Consider the following 21,200-nt stretch of genomic DNA (forward strand, 5'->3'; position numbering starts at 1 on the left):
TCCTTCTCTCACACATCACCTGGCACAGCTTGGTCACGGATGAAGGCAGGAGCGGGCGGCAGAACTTCTTCATGGAGCAGATTGCAGCTGGGAAGGCTGGAGCAGAGAAAATGGCAGCAACAAGGTTGATCCGCAGGATCCAGGAGAGCATTTCTTCCTTACTTCTGTTATGGAGGAGGGGAGAAGAGAAGGGAGTCTGTAAATGCTCTTGAACCAGGACCAGAGAACAGCTGACAACAGCCCTAGAGCCACCCATGCTCAGGAAGGGCACTGGTGGCCTTGCTTTGATGCCACTTCTGTGCCAGGTTATGAAGAGAGGGAAGCACTGTCTAACTGGCTCCTCTATGGTGCCCTGATGATTTCAGGGCTGCTGTCTGCCTCTCGAAGCCAGGGCAGTCCTGCCCTCCTCCTCAGCTCTGGGTGCATTCCTGAGGAGCTGTGGACAGGCCAGGGCCAAGGATGTCCTGCTCACAGGAGAGCAAGAGCCACACAGCAGAGGTGCCACAGAGCAGGATGTCATTTATGTCATTTGTGAGACACTGCCCAGGGTCCTTCACCAAATCTGTCCAGACACTGCTCCCCCAAGCCTTCAAGTGGGTGTTTGCTGCACTAATTCAGATGTCAAGCTTTAGCTTGACATTAGTACCCCAGCCCTACAGACAGCATCACCTCTCTCAGCAGAAGACATGAAAAATGTGAGACAGAAGATGACTTCATCACACTTGACGTTACTAACACCATAACATTCCTCAGCAATGGACTCAGGTAAAACATCTACCCTGGCTGGGGAGACCAGCTTTAAGGAGGTTTAGACAGTTTCCCCATCAAAAGTGACAAGGGGAATCATCACCTGCACCACACAGATGGTCTCCCTTCCAGAATACGCCAACAGAAGTTAGCAAGAGGGGCCCTTTCACTCAGCCCTGCACATCCCAGCCCATCCTGCTCAGCCTGCCTTGGTGACAGCTGGGAAGGACCTCAAGGTCTGGCACAAAGCTACCAAGAAACTGTGACCTAAGAGCAAATCCTTTGCACAGCCCTGCAGAAATGACCCTCAGCCCCTTCCTCCCCCCAGGTGTGCCCCCTAATGCTGGTCTGGCCAGGTCAGAGGGAGCCTGGCAGTGGCTGGAGGTCAGGCTGCCCACCCAGGCACTGCGGGGAGGGCTGGGACTCACGGGGCCTGGAAGAGGAAGACTCTCCAGTCAGCTGTCTTCAGCTTGAGCACGTTGGACTTCTTGCTGTAGTCAGAGGCTTTTGTGGCTAAGGCGTGGTGCACACGGATGGCGTTTTTCAGATCCACTTCAGAGAGGTCTTTGTCAGGTTTATATTCATCCTGTGAAGAGGAACGTTAATTGGATAATGACAACACTAACATTTGCGGGATGCTTTAATGAACCTGCCTTTCTCCCTGCGCTATAATCACAGAGTGCTGAGACCAGGAAAAGCACTGCTTTGTACAGTAAATGCTAGGAGCTGATAATGATAATAATTAACATCTGGCAACTGCTTCCATCATTAAGTTCACTGGGAAGATGTAAAGAAGGAGATGAAAGTTTTAAACATAATTATCAATAGTTACTTCTAACACAGCACATGCCTGAGGCTTTGTGGGGAGGCACAAGGCAGGGCCAGGTTTCTGCAGAGCTTCCCCCACAGTGCAGAGCTCAAACCAGGATGCAACTCCCAATCAACAGAGGATATCAACGAGCACCTGCCCTGGTGCTGCTTCTTCATAGACTCATAGAACAGTTTGGGCTGGAGAGGACCTAAAATCTCATCCCATTCCACCCCCCTGCCATGGGCAGGGACACCTTCCACTATCCCAGGCTGCTCCAAGCCCTGTCCAGCCTGGTCTTGGACACTTCCAGGGATGGGACAGCCACAGCTTCTCTGGGCAGCCTGTGCCAGCGCCTCAATACCTTCACAGGGAAGAATTTTTTTCCTTATATCTACATAAATTTCCCCTCTTTCAGTTTAAACCCTTTGCTCCTTGTTCTATCACTACAGCTTTGTGTGGAGGAAGGTACCTTGGAACAGCAGCATCCCTGCAACCTGTGCATCTCTGTACAGGTGAGGGGCCTGATGGGCAATTGCTACTCTGAGTGTGCCCCCCCCTGAACTAGGTTTGGTCTCCCTTTAGTACAGGTGCTCCTTTGGCATGGTCTCCCCTGCAATTCATTAGACTAGCACTTGCAAATTGCATTCCCTGTATTCCTGCTTTACTTTCTCCACTGAAGGACAACTTCACACTAGTAGGGAACGTAGCAGTAACTAGATGTGTTTATATTTTATAAAAAGGGAGAAAATACCAAACATGGGACTCTGAAATTATGATCTTGGCACAGCACTTTTTAGAAAAAAAAAGTTCAGTCAATCCTATGTTTACCCTTTTACTTTTGCAGTGACTTAATGCAATATCTTGCCTCCCACTCTGCACCCTTGCCAGCTCAGCCAGCTGGATGGTGGGATGGCAAGGATGGACAGATGGATGCATGGATAGGTGAAAAAAGAGCCTCATGGAAGAACCTGGCCCTGGCTAAAGCAAACCACCACCCCAGCCATGTTAGAGGCCATGCCAGGACAGGGTGTCCCTGGAAGGCCATGCCTTGCCCTGATGATTACAGTGCTACAGGACTAATGTGCTCACAGCCAAGGGCAAATATGATTTTGCTTTCCTTGACTGCCCTGGGCTGCCAGCACCAGGGCAGGTCTGTCTGTTGATGATGGTCTATACATCCCAAGCCTTCCTAAGCTTCCAAGCCAGTACTGTTCTGCAGATTTGCAAAACCATGACTGTTTTCTGTTTCCCATGTCCCAGTGGTACAAGTGCAGCTGTTCAGGGAAAAGCTGTGCTGCAGCCTCTGGGATGGTAACCCTGGGCAGTGAGGCTCTTCTCTGCTGTAGGGGCAGAAAGGTTTCCCCTCTGCTGCTCTTGAGAGCACTGAGGACCAACACTCCCCAGCCCATGGATGTGGCTCACCCAGCTCTTGCTCCTGATGCTTCTGAAGTCTCATTTTTCGAAGCAATCATCCTGTCCAGTTGCCATATTGTGCTCATCATCATATGATACTTGGTCTGGTACAAAAAAAATGCCACGGACCAACCCACAAATGTCTGGCACAGGATCCTGGGGATGGTGAATCCCAAAGAAAAGCCCTGGCTTTCCAGCAGAGGAAGGCTGGGTGCTGCAGGCATCCTGTGTTTGGGGAGACACTCAGGTGGGCAGTACAGATGATCTTGCCACTGTGGTGATTTCAGTAGCCAGAGGTATGGTCCTTTTTTGCAAAGAAAAACAAATGTTTTGCCTTGTGAAGACCTAATGTGTAACCCCCCTGTAAGAGAAATATTTGCTTGAGGAAGACATTGCTGCTTGGGCCTTACGTATTATAGAGAGACTTCAATTTGGGATATTTTTCCGAGGCTGAAGCTCTCTGGATTTTAATAAATCTGACTGTGCTGTCCGTGATCTCTTATTTCAAAATAAGCTTTCTGAAAATACAGTGCAAAATAGCCCAGCTTAATGGCGTGTGACAAGAGGAAGCTGCCACAGCTGCTGAGTGCTTTGACTAATGCAGATCCTCATCTTGAATGGAATCATCAAGTATTGCCTCCATGGATTTCAAGCCCTCAGGCATCAGTGTTGGCGTAAGGAAAAATCCAATCTTCTTTTTCCAGTAAATCAAGGTGAGGCTGAATGAAACAGGTTTTCTCTTCCTTCTGCCTTGCTGTTCACAGGAGTGAGCAGTGCTGGAGGCTGCCTGCTTGGGATGGCTCTCCCAGGAGGCTCATCCCAATGCCAGCTGGTCACAACAGCACATTTGGCTGATAGTGCTGGGAGAGCCTGGTGCCTTTGGCTCACCGTCCCCTGCTGCCTACCCCTGCGAGCAGATCCATAACTAATCTCAAGGCTTGTTTTGCCAAGAAAAGGCTCTTGTGTCTGCCTTTGTAGGGCACCTGGATGGGGTGGCAGAGCCCAGTGGATCAGTTCTGCTGCCCTCTCCTCTGGCCTCAGAACCAGGCCTGGGCAGTGCTGGGAATATGGACATGGACCGACAGATATTCCTCATGCTCTGGCTTGTGAGTGGCTTTTCCTCTTCTTTCTTTTCCTCACCTCACATCTACCATCCTAAACAAACCATTTAATTAGGAAAATGAGCCCCTGTGCCCTTTTCAGCCTAGGCAAGGTCTTGGCCTTCCCCAGAGCACCTGGCAAGGGTCTGCCTGCATGGGACAGGACCTGTGGCTCAGGGCTGTGCTGGGAACCCCTTCCTGGTTGGGGACAGAGCCTGTGGGAAGACCTGCACCCTTTCAAGAACTATAAAAGGTCTTTAAGGAGGTTTAGACAGCTTCCCCATCAAAAGCTGACAAGGGGAATCATCATGCTTTATAGATCTCCACCATTTTTCTTAACCCCCCTCTATGTGTGGTGATTAAGGGTTATTATCCCCATTTCACAGAGGTGAAGTAAGTTGCCAAAGGCCATGGAGTGAGTCAGTGCCCAGAGCAGATTAGTGCACAGGAGAGGTGTGCCCTGCTCCCAAGCCTGCATTTCTTCCTCCAGACTCTGCTGCATCCCTTTAGGGGATCAAGCAATTGCTTCAGCAGACTGTGCTGGAACATGCTGATCCAGCAATTAACACCAGCGAGTCAATGACATGAGACATCTCAGCAGCAGCAGGTTTGTGGCTGCTGCCTGAACTGCTTCTGTCAGATTGACTTCTACCTGTCCACCCACCCTTCTGCCTCTGTTACGTCCACCTCTCTCTGTATCTGGCCATTCCTCCTTTCTATACATCCACCTGCCCAGCCCCTCCTTCCTCCCACCTTCCCTCTACCTCTCAATCTTATTTATACTCAACTTGCTCCTCAAAACCAAATGGAGTTCCCTGTTCAACTTATGTGAATTTACTATTAAAGCCTAGATCCTTAATTTGATCTGAGCAGAAAAGTGGAGCAGGCTGAACCTGTGCTCCATGACATCAGGTGGTTCTGAAGCAGGTACTTTCTCCTCTATCTTCTCATCAGAAAATCTTTCCCCACTGATTTATGCTCAGCCAAGGTTCTACCTTATTTTTATATGCACTTGTCTTCTGCTGAGAGCTTGGAAGGCTGGCACACCACTTCCTTCCTGTATTGTGCAATTCCTTTGTTCTGCAAACCACCCCACAGGCAAGAAATGACACCAAGGATCCACAGGGCAGGTGGATGTTTATCCACTCTCTGTTGTGGTGCTGGGAATGTTTGCAAGTGACAAGGCAAGGACTTTGTCTTCGTGTTCTCATCCTTCTGTCCTGTCTCTGCAAGCCTGACAGACGCTGTCTATAGCCAAGCCCAAGGAATTCCCTGGAGAGGATTATAATACAGTCTGGCAGCAGCTCACGAGTAAGAAACCCCTCTTTCCCCAAATCCTTTGCCCAAACATTCCTTGGGTTTATTTTTGTTGTTGTTCCAAATGCTACTTCCTTGGGGCATCCTTGGCAATTCTGGTCCCTCCTGCTAATTACACATCAGTCATGGCTCTTATTTATCAGACACTTTCATAACACAGCCAAATCTTGGGTGTTTTGTTCCTTCAGTCCTTGTCTGTAAAGAAAGCCCTCAGTCTCTGAACCACTCGATCCTGAAGGTCATTGAGATAAGAGCATTGATCTCCTCGCTGCCACGTCAGCCTTAGCCTTGCTCTCTTTTAAAATCCTAAATACTTCAGACAAACATAATGAACTTTGTTAATGTGTGGTTGCTGCTGCAAGCCTTGTACAGCAAAGAACCCCCAGCTCCTCTGCCCCAGCAGCAGCAATGACACTCAGTGCTGGCTTCACAGCTCCTTCTGCTGCCAGGGAAGAAAATTCCATCCTGAAAGGGTATTTCATTCTCAGTATACACCCTCTCAGCAGACTCATCCCAAGAGAAGCCCTTGGTAGAAAATTCATTTAGATACAAATGGTTCTGTGATAGTTGAAATGTCTTTTTTTTTTTTTCCCCGCAGAAAAAGTGTCATATAATGAAATGCTGATGGTAATTCTGCACAAGTTAAATCCTCATGTATAACCCATGGGTCAGCATGAGGACTCTGGTAGACTCCATGTGAAGATGTGTAATGACACAAGGACTGAGGGGTGAGAAGAGTGCTGCTGGCTTGAAGAACATCACATTTAGAGGGCTGGAGGAGATCTGGGCTCCCCCGTGTGCTGCAGCTTCCTTAAGCTGCAGGAGACAGTGGCACAGCTGTAAAAACACCACTGGGCTAAGAGCAACCCACACTGGGAGTTAGGATCCACTGCTGCCAGATTTCTGCTGGCTTTTGACGTGTGCCACAGGACCTGGCGAAGCACGAGAGGCATTGGGGTGTGCTACGAGCTCTGAGTCATAACTCCCTGCTGCCCCGAGGATCTTTCTGCCTCTCTTATATAATCCAATGTTTGTTTACTCTCATTGCTGTGGAGATAATGCTGCAATAGGCAGGAGCACTACCCACGGGGAGTGCTGCTCCAGCAAGGTGAGTTCAATGGGTTACTGCACAGCATGTGCTGCTCAGGTAGCTCAGACTAGTTCAGTGGGTTATGTTGCTGATGAGCAGACGTTTGGCATCCTGGGCTGGCTCACACTGACATTCAAGTGAGCCCCTATCCAGTCTCCTCGGATTTTCCCTCAGAAAAGACTTTCCAGCAAATCCTCCAAGCATCCAAGTGCCAGAGAGCTGAATGCTAGAGCATTCAGGGAAGCTATTCCATGGTGACTTTGTGTCCCATGGGGACCTGGAAATTCCACTTGTGTTGACTGGAGGAGGCTACACAATGAACAGAGATGGAGAGAGGCACAAAGTGTCACTTGACAGCCCATGGAAGGACCCAGGCCATCAAGGTCCTGAAGAATATAAATTTTCAGCATAGAACCATGGAATCACAGAATCTTCTGAGCTGAAAGGGACCCACAGAGACCATCAACTCCAAGTCCTGGCCCTGCACAGGACACCCCAACAATCCCACCCTGTGTCTGAGAACCTTATCCAAATGCTGGGCCTGATGTCCCCAGGGCACAGATGTCCCTCCTGGCTGCCTGGGCACTGCAGATTCACATTCAACTGGCCATCGACCAGGACTCCCAGGTCCCCTTCCACAGCTGCTCTCCAGCCTCTCATTCCCCAGTCTGTCTGTGCATGCAGGATTACCCTGTCCGAGGTGTAGAATCCAGCACTGCCTTTGCTTAACTTCATACAGTCGATGATTGCCCAGGCCTCTCCTTTGTCAGGGTCTCTCTGCAGGGTCTCTGCCCTTGAGAGAGTCATCAGCTCCTCTCAGTTTAGTATTGTCTGCAAACTTACTCAGTATTCCCTTGAGCCCTGTGATCAAGTAATTTATGAAGATGTTAAAGAGCACAGGGCAGAGGATGAAGCCCTGTGGAACCCCACTAGTGACAGGTCACCAGTCTGATATCACCCCTGTCACTGTCACCCTTTGTGCCCAACCCCTGAGCCAAGTGCTCACCACCACAGGATGAGTTTATCCAGCTGTGTGCTGGACATTCTGTCCAGAAGGATCCTGTGAGAGACAGTATCAAAAGCTTTAGTGAAACCCAAAGATGTTACAGCAGCTGGCTTCCTGTGCCAGACTCAAAAAGGCTGTCCATAATCAGACCTATGCCAGCAAATAAAACTATAGGCAGGCTAAGACTGGTCAGATGCTCCACCTCTTCACCTTCCTATTTCATTTCTCCCCAGCATCCTATTTCACCAGCTCCATATCATCTGTTCATTCATCCTCCCCAACAGCTCCTACTTGCTGGGATCCTTCTGCAGAAATTTTTCTTTCCTCTTTCATGCTTCTTCCTCCAGGGTTCCCTTTGAGGCTGTGAATAGTGCCCTGAGCATGAGCACCACCACCAAAGATCAGAGCATCCTCCAGCTCTGGTCTCTGAAGGAGCTTTGTTGATGTCCATGCATGAGTTAGGACATGGATTCGCCTCTGCCTGGGTGTGTGACTGCACGACTGCTTTGGAGGCAGCAGGAGACAGCAAAGGGGAGAGTCCCCCATGGTTACCTTTTGTAAATAAAGGACGGTCCCCTTAAGCACAGCATAAAATTTCTTCCAACCTCTTCTTCCTCTGGGAGCTAAAAAAGGAAGAACATTTGATTGTATATGTCTGCCAGTGCTGCTTGACTTTCCAGGCAAACCCAACCCTTCTCCTGACCCACTCACTGATGCCCAGAGCCCCCACACCTCCAGGCTATTGCTCATGAGGGGTTTGTGAGCAGGGACAGGTGTTCGAGGGACAGTGGCTGGGCTCTGCAGCCTCCCAGCAGGAACACAAGCAGGTCAGAGCCAGACACGAGCTGGTACAGGGCTACCAGCGGACACCTGCAGGAAGTCTCTGCTCCTCCAAACCCAGGTTCATGTTCCTTGGACCTAATGCTAAGAGAGCAGAGACATTCCTTGAGCTCCTCTGCTTGGAACTGAGCAGCTGGATAAGGGAGCTTCTGCTCCCCTGAGGAGGGAGCATGACATCTCGATGGGCTTGGGGACAGAGAGCTTGGCAGAAGCTGGAGAGGGGTGGGAGGTGAGGGCCATCCACATCACCACCAGACAGCTGATCCTCCAAGCATGGGCTCTTAAGAAGGTGCTGGAAGCAAGGGAGGCCTTTGGTGGTAATCTCTACTCAAGACTTTGATCAGCTGCAGTGACTGGGCCAATTATATCAATTAGCAAAAGGAATTACCCAAGGTTTAATTAATCTCTGCTCATTAACAGTTCCCAAATACCTTTAATGTGCTGGTAGCAGAGCTATGGGCTGTTCTGCTGCCCAGCCAGCACATGGCAGGATATGGACAGAAGCAAAGCTTGGCAGGCCAGACTGTGCCCAGGGTCAGGGCTGGAGCGGACAGCTGCTGAGGAACCAGCCTTCCCCCACTGCTCAGGAACTGGGGGATGGAAGATAGGTCTGTCAGGGTCAGATTCCTTGTCAGAGAGAAGGGAACACTGAGGCTTCCTGAAAACACCCCTATCTACAAATGCCTCCACACACCCTCCTTTTCCTCTGTGCTGGCACTTATGGGGATCTTTCCTGTGTTGCCTGGGATGTGGTGAGGAAATGCCTTCATCAAGAGAGCCAGGGCAAGGCTCTGGGACTGCCTGGGGCACTTCTCCTATCCGTGTCCCTGGTCACTTACTTCTCTTCCCATCCATGTCTGCGTGGGTTTTCCGGGTGAGGACGCCGTGCTTGTAGGTGACTGCGTTCAGCGCCTGGGGGATGTCCAGGAAGGGGTTGCTGCTGTCAACAATCCTCGTCACTTTCTTTGTGCTGGCTCCGAATTTGTCATCTACCAGCTCCGAGAGTGATTTCCTCAACTCGTCCTCGTCACTTTGGAACAAAATCAGACAAGAGACTCAGTGGAGGGGATGGGGGTTTGGCCGCAGTGCAAAGCAGCCCTATTTGCTTTGGGTTTAGTTTTTATTTACAGGGCTGGTCAGAGAAAGAAAAAGGAAGGAGATGCCAGGACCATAACAGAGAACAGAGTGCCAGTAGTGGTGGTCTGAGCTGGGAGGAGTGTCGGTGGCAGGTAGCTGTCCCAGGGGTCCCACTGTGAGGTCACTCAGAACAGGTAAGGGACTTGGTGCTGTCTGAACCAAGAAACTGCAGACATCCTATGCTGAGGACTGCAAATATTTCACAGGAAAAGCCTTCAATTCTGTATCCTAAAGCCAGAGCTTAAGGAGGATTTTTGCTGAAGACCAAGGTATTACCAGCATTTCTCAGCTGCTGAGAGGCAATGCCTGGGGTCTCCAAGACAGTGAAGTACCTTTAGGAATGTCCTCTGCATCTTTGAGGAACAGAAGATCTGCAGACATTCGGGAGATGAACCTACCCTGGAACCAAGAAATCAGAACTTTTATGGGAAGTGATAGCTCCCAGTGTCCCTGAGACATGAATGAGAAAGAGCAAACAGGGCTTTTCTGCCCTATCTGACACATGTCAATGTCTAAATGGGATGAGTGGTCACCTCAGGTTGCAGATCAGCTTGGGACCAGACCTCAGCTGAGGGCTGACCCTCAGTGAATCCACTGGCTGGGATGTGAGCAGTAAAACACAATTCCTCACAAGCCCAAGCATCAGACACCTCTTGGAAGAGGCTCTTAGCCCTCAGCTCTCACAGGAGTCCTGGGGCTCGGGCAGAGCCCAGATACTGTTCCTGGGTGGGGAGTTAGTGGGGCTCAGGTGTTTGGGCTGCACCCCTCTGCGCTCCTTGCTGCTGGTCACATACCTGCCTCTCTGGGGGGATCTGTGGGCAAGGGCATCTCCTTCTCGGGGACGGACAAGGACACAAGGCAGAGGCCAGCAGAGAGGAGAGGGTCCTGGCTGTGCAAGGTGCCAGGACTCTGACAGAAAACCAGGTACCCTGTGCCAGGGAGTCCCTGACCCTGGTCCCCCTTGTCAGGGGGGCATCTGTCCCCCTGCAGAGGAGCTGAGGGCTCTGAGCCTGCAGCCCAGCAGGACACCCTGCAGCAAGGCAGGCCCCAGGACGGCTGGGATGAGTGAAGGGATGCGGGGATAGAGCAGGGTAGAAGAAAGGCGGCAGGGATCTGGATGCCGCCACCTGGAGCCGCCCCGCGGCAGCGGGACCCCGGCAGGGTGACATCCCCGGGATGTGCCCGAGCAGGGTGACATCCCCGGGATGTGCCCGAGCAGGGTGACATCCTCAGGACCACGGCAGGGTGACATCCCCGGGATGTGCCCGAGCAGGGTGACATCCTCAGGACCACGGCAGGGTGACATCCCCGGCATGTGCCCGAGCAGGGTGACATCCTCAGGACCACGGCAGGGTGACATCCCCGGCATGTGCCCGAGCAGGGTGACATCCTCAGGACCACGGCAGGGTGACATCCCCGGGATGTGCCCGAGCAGGGTGACATCCTCAGGACCACAGCAGGGTGACATCCCCGGGATGTGCCTGGGCAGGGTGACATCCTCAGGACCACGGCACCACGGCAGGGTGACATCCCCGGGATGTGCCCGGGCAGGGTGACATCCCCGGGATGTGCCCGGGCAGGGTGACATCCCCGGGACGTGCCTGGGCAGGGTGATGTCCCCGGGATGTGCCCGAGCAGGGAGTGTGCTGGCGGGCGTTGTGTAAGCACAGCCCGCACCCCGAGCAGATGCTCTCCTGCTGAAGTGCCCTTACAGAAAGCAGCCCGCAGCTCCCTCTCGCGACAGAGCCCAGGCGCGATGGCCCCGCTGGCACGGCCGCGTCACCCAGGGAGTCACGCAGGGAGGATCCACCCCTCTCCTGATGCTTTTTTTGGTCAGGGCAATATGAGGAAGAGAGCAAGTGATGGGGCTGATGGCACAGGAGGTCCTGCTCTGTCCGGAGACAAGAGAGGTCTGAGATTGATGAGAGAGGAGGGGAATGTCCCCTGCCAGCTTGAGACCTCAGGTCTGCCACGGGCTTCCCCTCGAGACACTGGAGCTGGGGACCTCCTTGATGATCCTGGCTGTGCTCTGAGTGGCAGAGCAGGGGAAGAAGGACTGAGGGAGGTGCTGTGTGACCCTGTGATGGAGCCCACCCTGCCAGCTGTGTCCAGGCTCGTTTCAGGGTAACAAATTATGATCTTATCGAACTTGTGGATGGCATAAAAAAGAGGGGTACAAGGCCACGGCTGAGAGAGGGCCGGGAGCACCCGAGTGCTGCACTGGGGCTCCGGGTGATGAGCAGGAGGAGCAGGAGCAGCCGGTGTGTCCTGGCAGGAGCAGAGGGCAGGAGCATCCTGGGCTGTGTAACAGCGGCACAGTGAGGAGGCGAAGAGAAGTGATCGTCTGCTCTGCACTGCCTGCATCGGATCGTGATACAGCAAACAGCGCCGGGCCCCCAGCACAGCAAAGGGCATCAGCAAGGTGCGAGACTTCAGCTGAGGCCAAGAAACCTGGGGGCTGGAGCACTTGCAACGTAAGAAACAGCTGAGAGAATTGGACTCGTTCAGTCTACAGAAGAGATGGCTTTGGGGGATCTCATGGCAGCCTTGTGTGAGGGGAAAAAGCCTTATTGAGAGGAAAAAGCTGGGCTCTTCACTGTGGTGCATGGCACAAGGACAAGAGACAGTGGGCAGAAGTCAAAAGAACAGAGACAAGACAAAATGCCACTCTCATAATGATAAAGTATTGGTTTGTGGATCCAGAGGGGCTGTGGGTTCCCCGTCCTTGGAGGGTTCCAGGATCAAATTGAACAAAGCCCCAGGCACCCTGGTCTGAACCCAGTGATGACCATAATTTGAGGAGGAAGCTGAACTAGACATATCACAAGGTCTCTTCCTTTTTAAGTGATTCTCTGATACTATTTCCAGAAAAAAAAAAAAAAAAAAAGCATGTGGGAGAGATGGAAAATCTCAATGACCAAAATAACCCCAGATCTTTGCTTATGCAAAGCTTTCTGAAGCACCTGGAGAGGAACCAGCATTTTGCAAGTGTAATAGTAAACAAAGAGGGCATTCCCTTCCTTTAGGTCATGGATCCACAGACTGTCACCAACCTTCCCATTTGCCGTTGTGTCTAAGCCATAAATAAACTCCATTTGTCTGTCTGAAGAGGGACTTCAGCACTTAAGGGCTTGGCAGGAAATATTCTGGGGTTGAAAACATGACTTAGGACCTGGCAGCTACTTGGAAAGACACACAATCCCTTTAATGCTCAGCATATACTTACATGGCCCACTCCAGCTTCTCATTCTTGATGGAGTTATACAGTGTCTGAAAAAAGAACATGTAATTAGCTGTGTCTGCTTGTGGAGACATCTCCTCCTCCACACCCTGTGCTCTTGGAGATGCTTTCCCCGCTGAACTGTCCTGAAGAAGCATTTCCCAGTGAGCAGGATGGCTGCTGTCCTGCTGGACCCCTTCCCTTCTGTGTGCCACGCTGGGTATTGGACTGGACACAGCAACAGCAGCAGCAGCAGAGGGCTCTGGCAGCCAGCCCTGCTCAGGAGCCTGAATATGATGGTTTTGGCTCATTCTGGGTGCTGTACCTAGTTCTGAGTGAGTCCTGGCCTACAGGCAGTGGTAAAAGACTCTGGGATATGCCACGGCACCTTCAATGTCTTAATTGGGTGAAATGACGGGGGGGGCTTGAACTGAGTAGCAGGGGAGGGATGGATGACCTTGGAATCAGCTTTTCCAGTTCCTTCTGTGCAAAATTCTGGCTTCCCTGGGCCATTGGAAAAGAAGCAGGAATGGGCTAGCAGAGCAGAATGTGGAGGTCATCCTGACCATACAGATGGGTAGGATAGGGTGAGGTCTGCTGGGAGATGGAAATGTCACCCCAAACATGATGTGACACCCCTGATGTGGCACCTCTCGTTCCAACCTCCTTCCATACAGTGAAATTCAGGTCAAGCTGCTGGACCTGCAGCAGGTGCAGAGAGCAGTGGTGCTGCTAAACCATGTGGCAGGAGAAAATGCTCCCTTTGGGGCATTTAACCAGATCCCATGGTACTGCACTGGTTGTGTTGGAACATTGCATTTCATCACGTGGTAGTGGAGGCAAAGAAAAGTTTTGGTGCTGGGTGGTCGTGTTTTGGGGTGGGGATTATCTGAAATGCTGGGGGGAAAGGGCCCCTGGTAGGCTCCGAGGACAGGTATGCCACAAATCTGGATAAAACACCACCAGGGAACAGACCTATTTTGGCTCACTGCAAGTTAGCAGAGACATTCCTGGGGGTTACAATTCTTCTCCTGGAACAACTGAAAAATGCTGATTGAAGGGCTCAGGGTGTCCTAGCAGGACTAGGTGGCACTGCAATAATAATGACAGTATCCCACCATCTATTTATATCACATTACCTTCAGCAAATCCTTGGCAAAGTCCTTCCCATCGTTCAGCCCATCCAGGTTTGCTATGAACTGTTGGCACGACATCTTTTTGCCAATGTTCTGTAAGGCAAAGGAGCAGCTCATTAAACTTGTGGAGAGTTTTGACTTTATCAGTGTCTTTCAAAGAACAGTTTTATATCTAGTGCTGAAGCCTGGGCTTGTCCCAAGAGCTCAAAGGGCTTCTGATCTGATTTGCTGTTGGGCTCTCTGCTTTATTTGCTCATGCCAGCATCCAAATGTTTCAAATGGCCTCTTTTTAAATGCTGGAAATCAGACACCTGAAAATAGCCTCTCCAGCTCTTGCTGGAGTGGTCCTGGGTACAGGCTCTGTGCCTCAGAACTCAAGACAAGCACTCCACCTGGTGAAATGACAGTGTTTGGATGGGGCTCCAAGCCTGGTGTGAGAGAAGTTGTGTGAGCTTGCAGTGCCAGCACCTGGAACAGGCAGCATTGGGCAGGGGAATGCTGGTCCTTGATGGAAGCTGTTATTTTTGATTGACATTACAAAAAGAAATGGTCCAGCTACTGGTACTGTGGAGAGGGCAACACATGTACACTGGGAGAATCTCACAGCCTGGAGCACACTCAGCACCAGCTAATGCAAACAATATTTGGGACTGATGCTTCCAGGCCACCTGGCACCCCTGATATCATGGCTTCATCATCTGTGGCATCTGCCTTCCCAAAGCCTTTATCCTTCACTTCCTCAGCCTGCAAGGGTCAAGGCAGGCAGCCTCTTCCCAAGCCTTCCCTGCAATCCTACCTCTCCAAAGGGATGGAGCAGAGGTGTGGAGGAGTCAGTGACAATTACAGGGTTCAGAAAAAGGAGTTTGATGTCACAAAGGAAAGATGGGGTCTCCAGGGCCATGCTATATCCTTCACACCCTCAGTGTGTGGGGCAGGCCCCGGTGGCGTCGCTTAGAGGGGGCAGTGGAGCCAGTGAGGACAGCATGAGCTGCCCCTGGTGGTCCTGAGGGTCCCAACACATCCTGACACTGTTGGACTCACATCAAGGTGTGTGAGTGTGACCATCAGGAGGATGTGGGAGGATGGCCCAGAACAGCAGTCAGAGCCCTGCTCAGGGCTCAGTGAGGAAGAGGAAGGGCCTGAGTGGGTCTGGCAGGGGATGAAGCTGCAGCAGATGATACAGGAGATGCCCTGCAGGGTGAGATGTGTCCTCTGTGCAAGGAAATAACCTCCTGAAAGAGATAACACCAGAAACCTCTGCCCACAAATGTGCACTGCAGGTGACCTGGGGGCTTCTCCCCAAATGAAAGCATCAGGAAGAAGTGAGGCTTGGGATTAGCTCACCGTGCCCCCCTGCACCCCCTGCCTTCCGTGTGTGCAAACACTCTCGGGCTGCGCAGCGAGCCAGGCACTGCCTTTGAGCAGCTCTGTCTGATACTCCTAATTATGCCTCCTGCTGGTGCCAGCTCCAGATGAGCTGGCTCCCTTGAGAGATCAAGAAAAAGAGGAGTAAAGCACTGTTACAAATCTGCAGTGCCTGGGGACGTGGTGTGGCACAACACAGCTCAGCCCCTGTGGCTTTCTCCCGGGGAGCTCCATTAGCCAGAGCTGCCAGCCAGGGTTCAGTGGCTACACGGGCTGCAGAAGGGCTCAGGAAATGAGCAGACATGCAGGGATTTCAGCAGAGAGGGGAGATTTGTGTGCTTGCTGGCCAGCAGGGAATTTTGGACACAAAAGATAAAGGAAAAATCCAGCAGCACAACAGAGCATGGGTGGAGAAAGGGAGGAGGGCGAGGAGCCTCCAGAAGGAAGGGAGCTGGGAGGTGGGGCAGGTGCTGCCTGAGACTTTGAGGCACAGAATTGCTTTGCAGGGAGAAGGTTCCTATTCCCAGCCCTGCCCCGAGGCAGGGAAGCAGAATGCACAGCACTGGCCCCCGTGCCCAGAGAGTGATTCAGCACTGGATGCAGAGGCCAAGGCATTTTTGGAAGTGAGTGGATGCAGTGAGATAACACAAATCACCAGGCTCACAGGCCCTGTTTGGGGTTCCTCATGTGTGTGTCTGAGGCTCATGTTCATCCCATGGGATGCTTTCCTTTTTGTTGTGTGATCTGTCTCTGGTGCAAGAGACCTCTGAGCTCACCTGGGACAGCAGCCACACTGGAAAAGCAGCTAATTGCTGAGTAACTGATTTGGTCCTGGATGTGTTCTAGGCTGCAGGAACAAAATCATGCCCTGCTAGGAACCAACCTACAAATTCTGGGTACCAGTGAGCCCTGGGCCACACAAACCTGCTGTGGGCAGCCTGGTGTCACTGTGCAGGTGATGCCAGGGGCTGCTGGCACCTCAGAGCTCCCCAGCCCTCCCAGTGCTGCAAAAACAGCTCTGCTGCTGACACTGAGCCCTGAGCTCGGCTTAAGGACACCACCACGGGGTTTGTAAGGTTAATAGCGATGGACAAGTGGAGTTAGGACCTGCCCAGGATCCCATCTCAGGCTTTGTTTGGTGCTCTGCTTTTTGAACAAATCCCATTATTACTCCAGGAGGTGGCATTTCCTAAAGGACCAAAATGCATCCATGAGTGCTGGTGATGCACTGGTGTTGATCTGTCACTGTCCTCCACGGCCAGGAGGGCCAACAGTGACAGTGGGAAAGGACACATCCCTAAGCTTTGTCTTGCTGGGGCACAGATGGAGCAGGGCAGTGCTTTCTTTGCCATAAGATCTCCTGGAGCTCAAACAGCACCAGCAGAGTAAGGCAGAAATTTGCAACAACTTGGATTATCCTACATGTATAGTCTTGATGCCTTAGGATTTAGCTTTTCTATTTTCAGATCCTGCACTGCTTTAGTGTACAGCTCTAAAACTCCATGGCCTGTCAGCTGCTTTCTCCCATTTTATTGAGATAAAACAGTTCCTCTCTAGGCCTGGAACTCAAGGACACCTGATTGTCTCAGACCCCGAGAGATGTAAATAACAGTGAATTGGGGGGGGATAACTTGGAGTAAATGAGTTCATTACCTGAAGCTGTAATTGGAGGATTAACCCCAGAGATGTAAATGAACCAAACTTAAATTGTCTGAAAAACTGACCATTGTCCATCGGAGGCTTTTGACTGCCCAAGGTGTACTTGTTGAAGGCCTTCAATAAATAGCTGCTTTTATTCTCTTAAGTTTGTCTAGCCTCTGTTCTAAGTAGCCACTCCAAGGCATCACTCTTGGAATGCTTGTTGTACTTGGAATGTTGTTGGCGACTGCTGGCTTTTAACACCAACTCCAGGTGCTTCCATGAATAGGGAATGTATCGCTTGGAAGTTTTCTGGGTGGTTTGAAAACGGGGTCTGAGTGCACCTGAGTAGCAAATCAACAGTGCTAAGGCCAGGTGCAAATCTCCTGCTCTAAAGCTCTGTGTCAGGTCTTTGCTGGAATGGTGAACTAGACCATGCCAGGACACTGCTGCGAGGAGCTGCCCCTTTACAGACACACATCCACCCCCCTCTCCTCACCAAAGGCATTTCCCACTCCAGCAACGCACAGTAAAACACTGCAACACACGCACAACATTAAAAAAGAAAATAAAATCGGAAGTGACATGGAATATCATGGCAGCATCTCTAACAAGGCGGGGTGGGAGATCAAGTCACACATTCCCAGGTACATCACACTTTATGGGGGTTTCTTTACACCTGGAGCATTTCATGTGATGATACCAGCTGCTAATGGCTTGCTAAGTAGGGAAGAACACTGCACAATCACTTAGGATTCCAGACAAACAAAATTCCTTACTGTTTTTTAACACAATCAAAACAAGTCAAATGCCAGTGCTTTAAAGCAAAACACTAGAAGGACTGCACTTACCACCTGGTAAAGGGTTAAAGAGCAGAAAGAGAGGTTCCAGGAGCAGAAGGAAATTTTTAAAAAAAATTAAAAAAAAAAAGGAGGAAAAGGAGAAGAAGAAATTAATGTTAAACATGCAGAAAAATAAAGAGAAGATTTTTCAAAGAAAAGCTCAGGCATTTGCACACCTGGTCAAAAGAAAGCTATTTTTTTCTGTGCCTAGATATCATGAGAACATTTCTTCTTACCAGGCCTCTGAGCCAGCTTGTCAATGAAGAATTTTGAGTTTTTGAGGTTTGGGGGTTTTTTTTTGTCTCTTTAATTATGCCTATCTTCCCAGAGGCATATTTTTGATTTTTTTTTTTTTTTTGTTTTTTACTTAAAAAAGCTAGACAAAATAAGATTATTTTGGATTGCAGTCACATAGTTTGCCTTTTGCCACAATACTGCTTTTGCTGCTGCAGGAAATGATTTGATGGAAATAATTCCTTGGCTCCAACCATTCTGGCTGGAGGATGAATGCTCTGTGAGACTGATCCCACCACTACCCCACTGTATGCAGAGACAAGTCACTGGGAGCCTCTAGAAGGTGCTGAGAGATCTTCTCACAGCTTCTGTCATTTTCCAACCACTTTTTTGAGCACTGAGCTCTGCTCATTCTGCTCTTTTTTTTCCTATGAAACTCTCCAGTGTCTGCCTGTTACATCCTGGGGAAAAGGAACAGCTGGAACTCACTTCATGTTTTGGGAAGGAAAGATCAAATCTAGACCTGTGTAAACCCAGTTGCAGCAGTTTTTGGGGAGAGGTGTCTGCACCACAAGAAGGAGCAGCCCACAGGGACTGGCAGGGAAGACCTCACTGAGAGCTCCTGGGACAGGGCTGAGCTGGGCAGCAGGAGAGGAAGCAGCACTGCCTGGCCCGGGGCAGGATCACCGATGTCAGCAGGACACGCGCCTTTGGTGTGAGTGTGCAGTGACACTCAGGTGTGGACTGTCCCCAGGTACCCAAAACTCCACCTGCAGCAGGTCAGAGAACTCTCTGCCAACCCATCTCAGTTGTCCAGCAACACACTGAGCACCAGGGAGCAGAGCCCTGCCCTGGGAAGGAATCAAGGATGGATGCTCCTCCAGGGGCTACTTACATGGCCATGGAGGTCTGTGTTCAGCAGCATCAGGGCACAGGTGAGTGTGTGAATCCCATCTGAAACACACAACAGGCACACAGCTGTGGCTGGTTACTCCCCTTCTCATGCAGTTCTGGTGTTGCTGTCTTGGCAGCCCAGCCACTGCTAAACCAAGGCCAGTCGCTGCCTCTGGGAACCCTAAAGAATATCTGCTGCCTTCAGCTGGGTAGGGTTTAACAAAAAAACCAAAACAAACAACACAAAAAGCCCCAAAGACATCCTCTTTTCCCTCAGGCTTCACCTTTTCCTGAAACAACCACCATAAAATTGGCTTCAAATCAATTTTCCTTTCAAAGACCAAACTTCCCACTTCTAAACCCAAAGCAGCTGCTTGTGAAAGTAATATTGCAGTCCCTGCCTCCTCCCTGGTGCTCTCTAGCCCTTTTGTGATGTCCTTCAAGGACCAGTCCATGTGCCAGAATGTGCATCTCAGTGCTGTGAGCTGGCACGTGGAGACTGGTCTGGCTCTTTTTGGGGGGGTCTGTCAGCACCCAGCATCCCCAGCCCCTCCCAGGGCAGGGACAGTGACCAGGGCAGCATCCCTGGGGACGGGAGAAGCTGTGGCCGTGTCTGCCTGGCTGTGGGTGGTTGGTTTTGCACTGAGCTCTGTGCCCAGGTGCCCTGTGGCGTGGCCAGGAGGCAGAGGAGAGGAAGCAGTACCTTCAGAGGTGCTCTCCTCGGGGTTGCACTGGCAGTAGCGCCGGGAGAAATGGATCAGCACCCGCTCCCGCTCCTGCGTCTCTCCCATCAGCGGGAACGCTTTCAAGAACGTCCTGCACAGAGAAAGGGAGGCTTGGAGATGTCCTGCTGGGCAGTGTCCTGCCTTAGGTGTGAGATGGAAAGGGGTCATTTATCCTCCCCCCAGCCCCACAGCCTGCAGAGGGAGTGCGAAGGGATCCGTGGAGCTGTGCAGGGGAATGTGCTGCCAGCAGGGATCTGATCCACCTCGGGCGTCATGGCACCAGGATGGGTTGCCCATCCCAAGGAAAAAAATTACTCCCACTTGCTCTGATTCTGTGTGGGATGGGATTCCTGGGCGAGCTGCTCTCCACCCTGGGGAAGCAGGCTGTGGGCCCTCCTGTTGAAGCTCACTTTTGGAGGCAGCACCTTGCACCAAATGTGACACCAAAGATTGAGTGATAACCTGGATCTCCCCCCAGCCCCTGCTCCTCTCACATGGATGGCTCACACAGTGCTGGGAAGCCTGGAGGAAACCCCAAAATCCCACCACTCTCTCCATCCCAGAGCTCACCTGAGTGCTTTGTCAAGGGTCAGGCCAGTGAAGTCAAAGAAGCTGAGATACTCCTCTGCTACCAACTTGCTAAATTCGTTACTGTAATTAAAGAGGGAGTGGTCAGGCCCATTGTCAGGGAAGACATTGTCCACAGGAGGAACAGCAGAATGCTGTCTCTGGGCCAGCCCAATCCCAGCAAGACACTGCAGACATGATCTCAGACACAGGGAGAATTGCTCCTGGCCTGGAGTGCTGCTGGAAGACCTCCCTGATGCGCCCACAGCCAGCCCCAGACAGCCGAGAATGAGAGACCCCTCTGCACCCCTGTGCTGGGCTGCTGGCCAGGCAGAGCCTCCTCCCAAAGCAGCCAGGAGGAGCCATAGGGATATCCTGTGCTCCTCCAGCACCAGGTTCTCTCCCAGTGCTGGGTGTGTCCCCTCTCCCACTGCAATGTCCCTGCTCTCACCCACAGAGGCTCCCATCCCCGCTCTCAGCAGAGCCCCTCGCTCCTGTGGCAGATGGGTGCTGCTGGAGACCGGAGCAGGAGAGCTCCATGAGCTCCAGGCAGGGGCTGCTGGCTCTGCCAAGGGAACTGGACAGTGTCACAAGACATCAGGAGGCAGACAGACCCCTGCAAACAACAAATTCTTACATTTCCAGGGACCCAGTGACACAGATGGGACTCTTCTCCCTGAGCCCCAGAGCCAGTTACCATGCCCCAGGCCTTGGGATAACAACAGGGGCCAGGGCAAGACCCTGTCCCACCCTAAGATGGACTTTTGTGTTTGTTCTGGTTTCCTCACTCAGGAATTATCCTCCTCTGTCTCTGTGCCAGTGCCAGCCCCTCTTGCAGGAATGGGTGACACTTCCACCATGACGACAGAGACATTCCTACAAGGAGAGCAGGGCATTTCCCATGGGGACATTCCTGCCATGCTCTGGCTGGTGGCCCTGCAAGGCATTTCCTGTGGGGACATGCTTGGCATCCTCTGGCTGCTGCCCTTTCAGCCTCTACAGACCTCCTCTCACCTTACACCCCAGTTTGATGCTCCGTCCCTGTGCCTGCTTTGGGGGGGTCCAGGCACCAAGAGTTCTGACTGACCTGCTGGGTCACAAGCCACCCCAGGGGGACC

The 21,200-nt window shown here is 51.7% G+C and overlaps 1 protein-coding gene across 4 annotated transcripts in view; it reads right to left on the reverse strand.

The window, feature by feature from the left end:
- The window catches only part of PSD2 (pleckstrin and Sec7 domain containing 2), a 73,250-nt gene that overhangs the window by 4,415 nt on the left and 47,635 nt on the right, over positions 1-21,200 (reverse strand). For all 4 annotated transcript variants that reach the window (XM_053956807.1, XM_053956809.1, XM_053956808.1 and 1 more), the window contains 9 exons: positions 20,086-20,166; positions 19,494-19,606; positions 18,792-18,850; positions 13,821-13,910; positions 12,688-12,731; positions 9,164-9,354; positions 8,037-8,107; positions 1,176-1,333; positions 20-164 (listed from right to left, as the gene is read on the reverse strand). In XM_053956807.1, coding sequence (XP_053812782.1) covers positions 20-164; positions 1,176-1,333; positions 8,037-8,107; positions 9,164-9,354; positions 12,688-12,731; positions 13,821-13,910; positions 18,792-18,850; positions 19,494-19,606; positions 20,086-20,166 — 952 coding nt within the window. The remainder of the gene's footprint in view (positions 1-19; positions 165-1,175; positions 1,334-8,036; positions 8,108-9,163; positions 9,355-12,687; positions 12,732-13,820; positions 13,911-18,791; positions 18,851-19,493; positions 19,607-20,085; positions 20,167-21,200) is intronic.

Source organism: Vidua chalybeata, chromosome 15, assembly GCF_026979565.1.
Source record: "Vidua chalybeata isolate OUT-0048 chromosome 15, bVidCha1 merged haplotype, whole genome shotgun sequence".
Taxonomy (NCBI): Eukaryota; Metazoa; Chordata; class Aves; order Passeriformes; family Viduidae; genus Vidua; species Vidua chalybeata.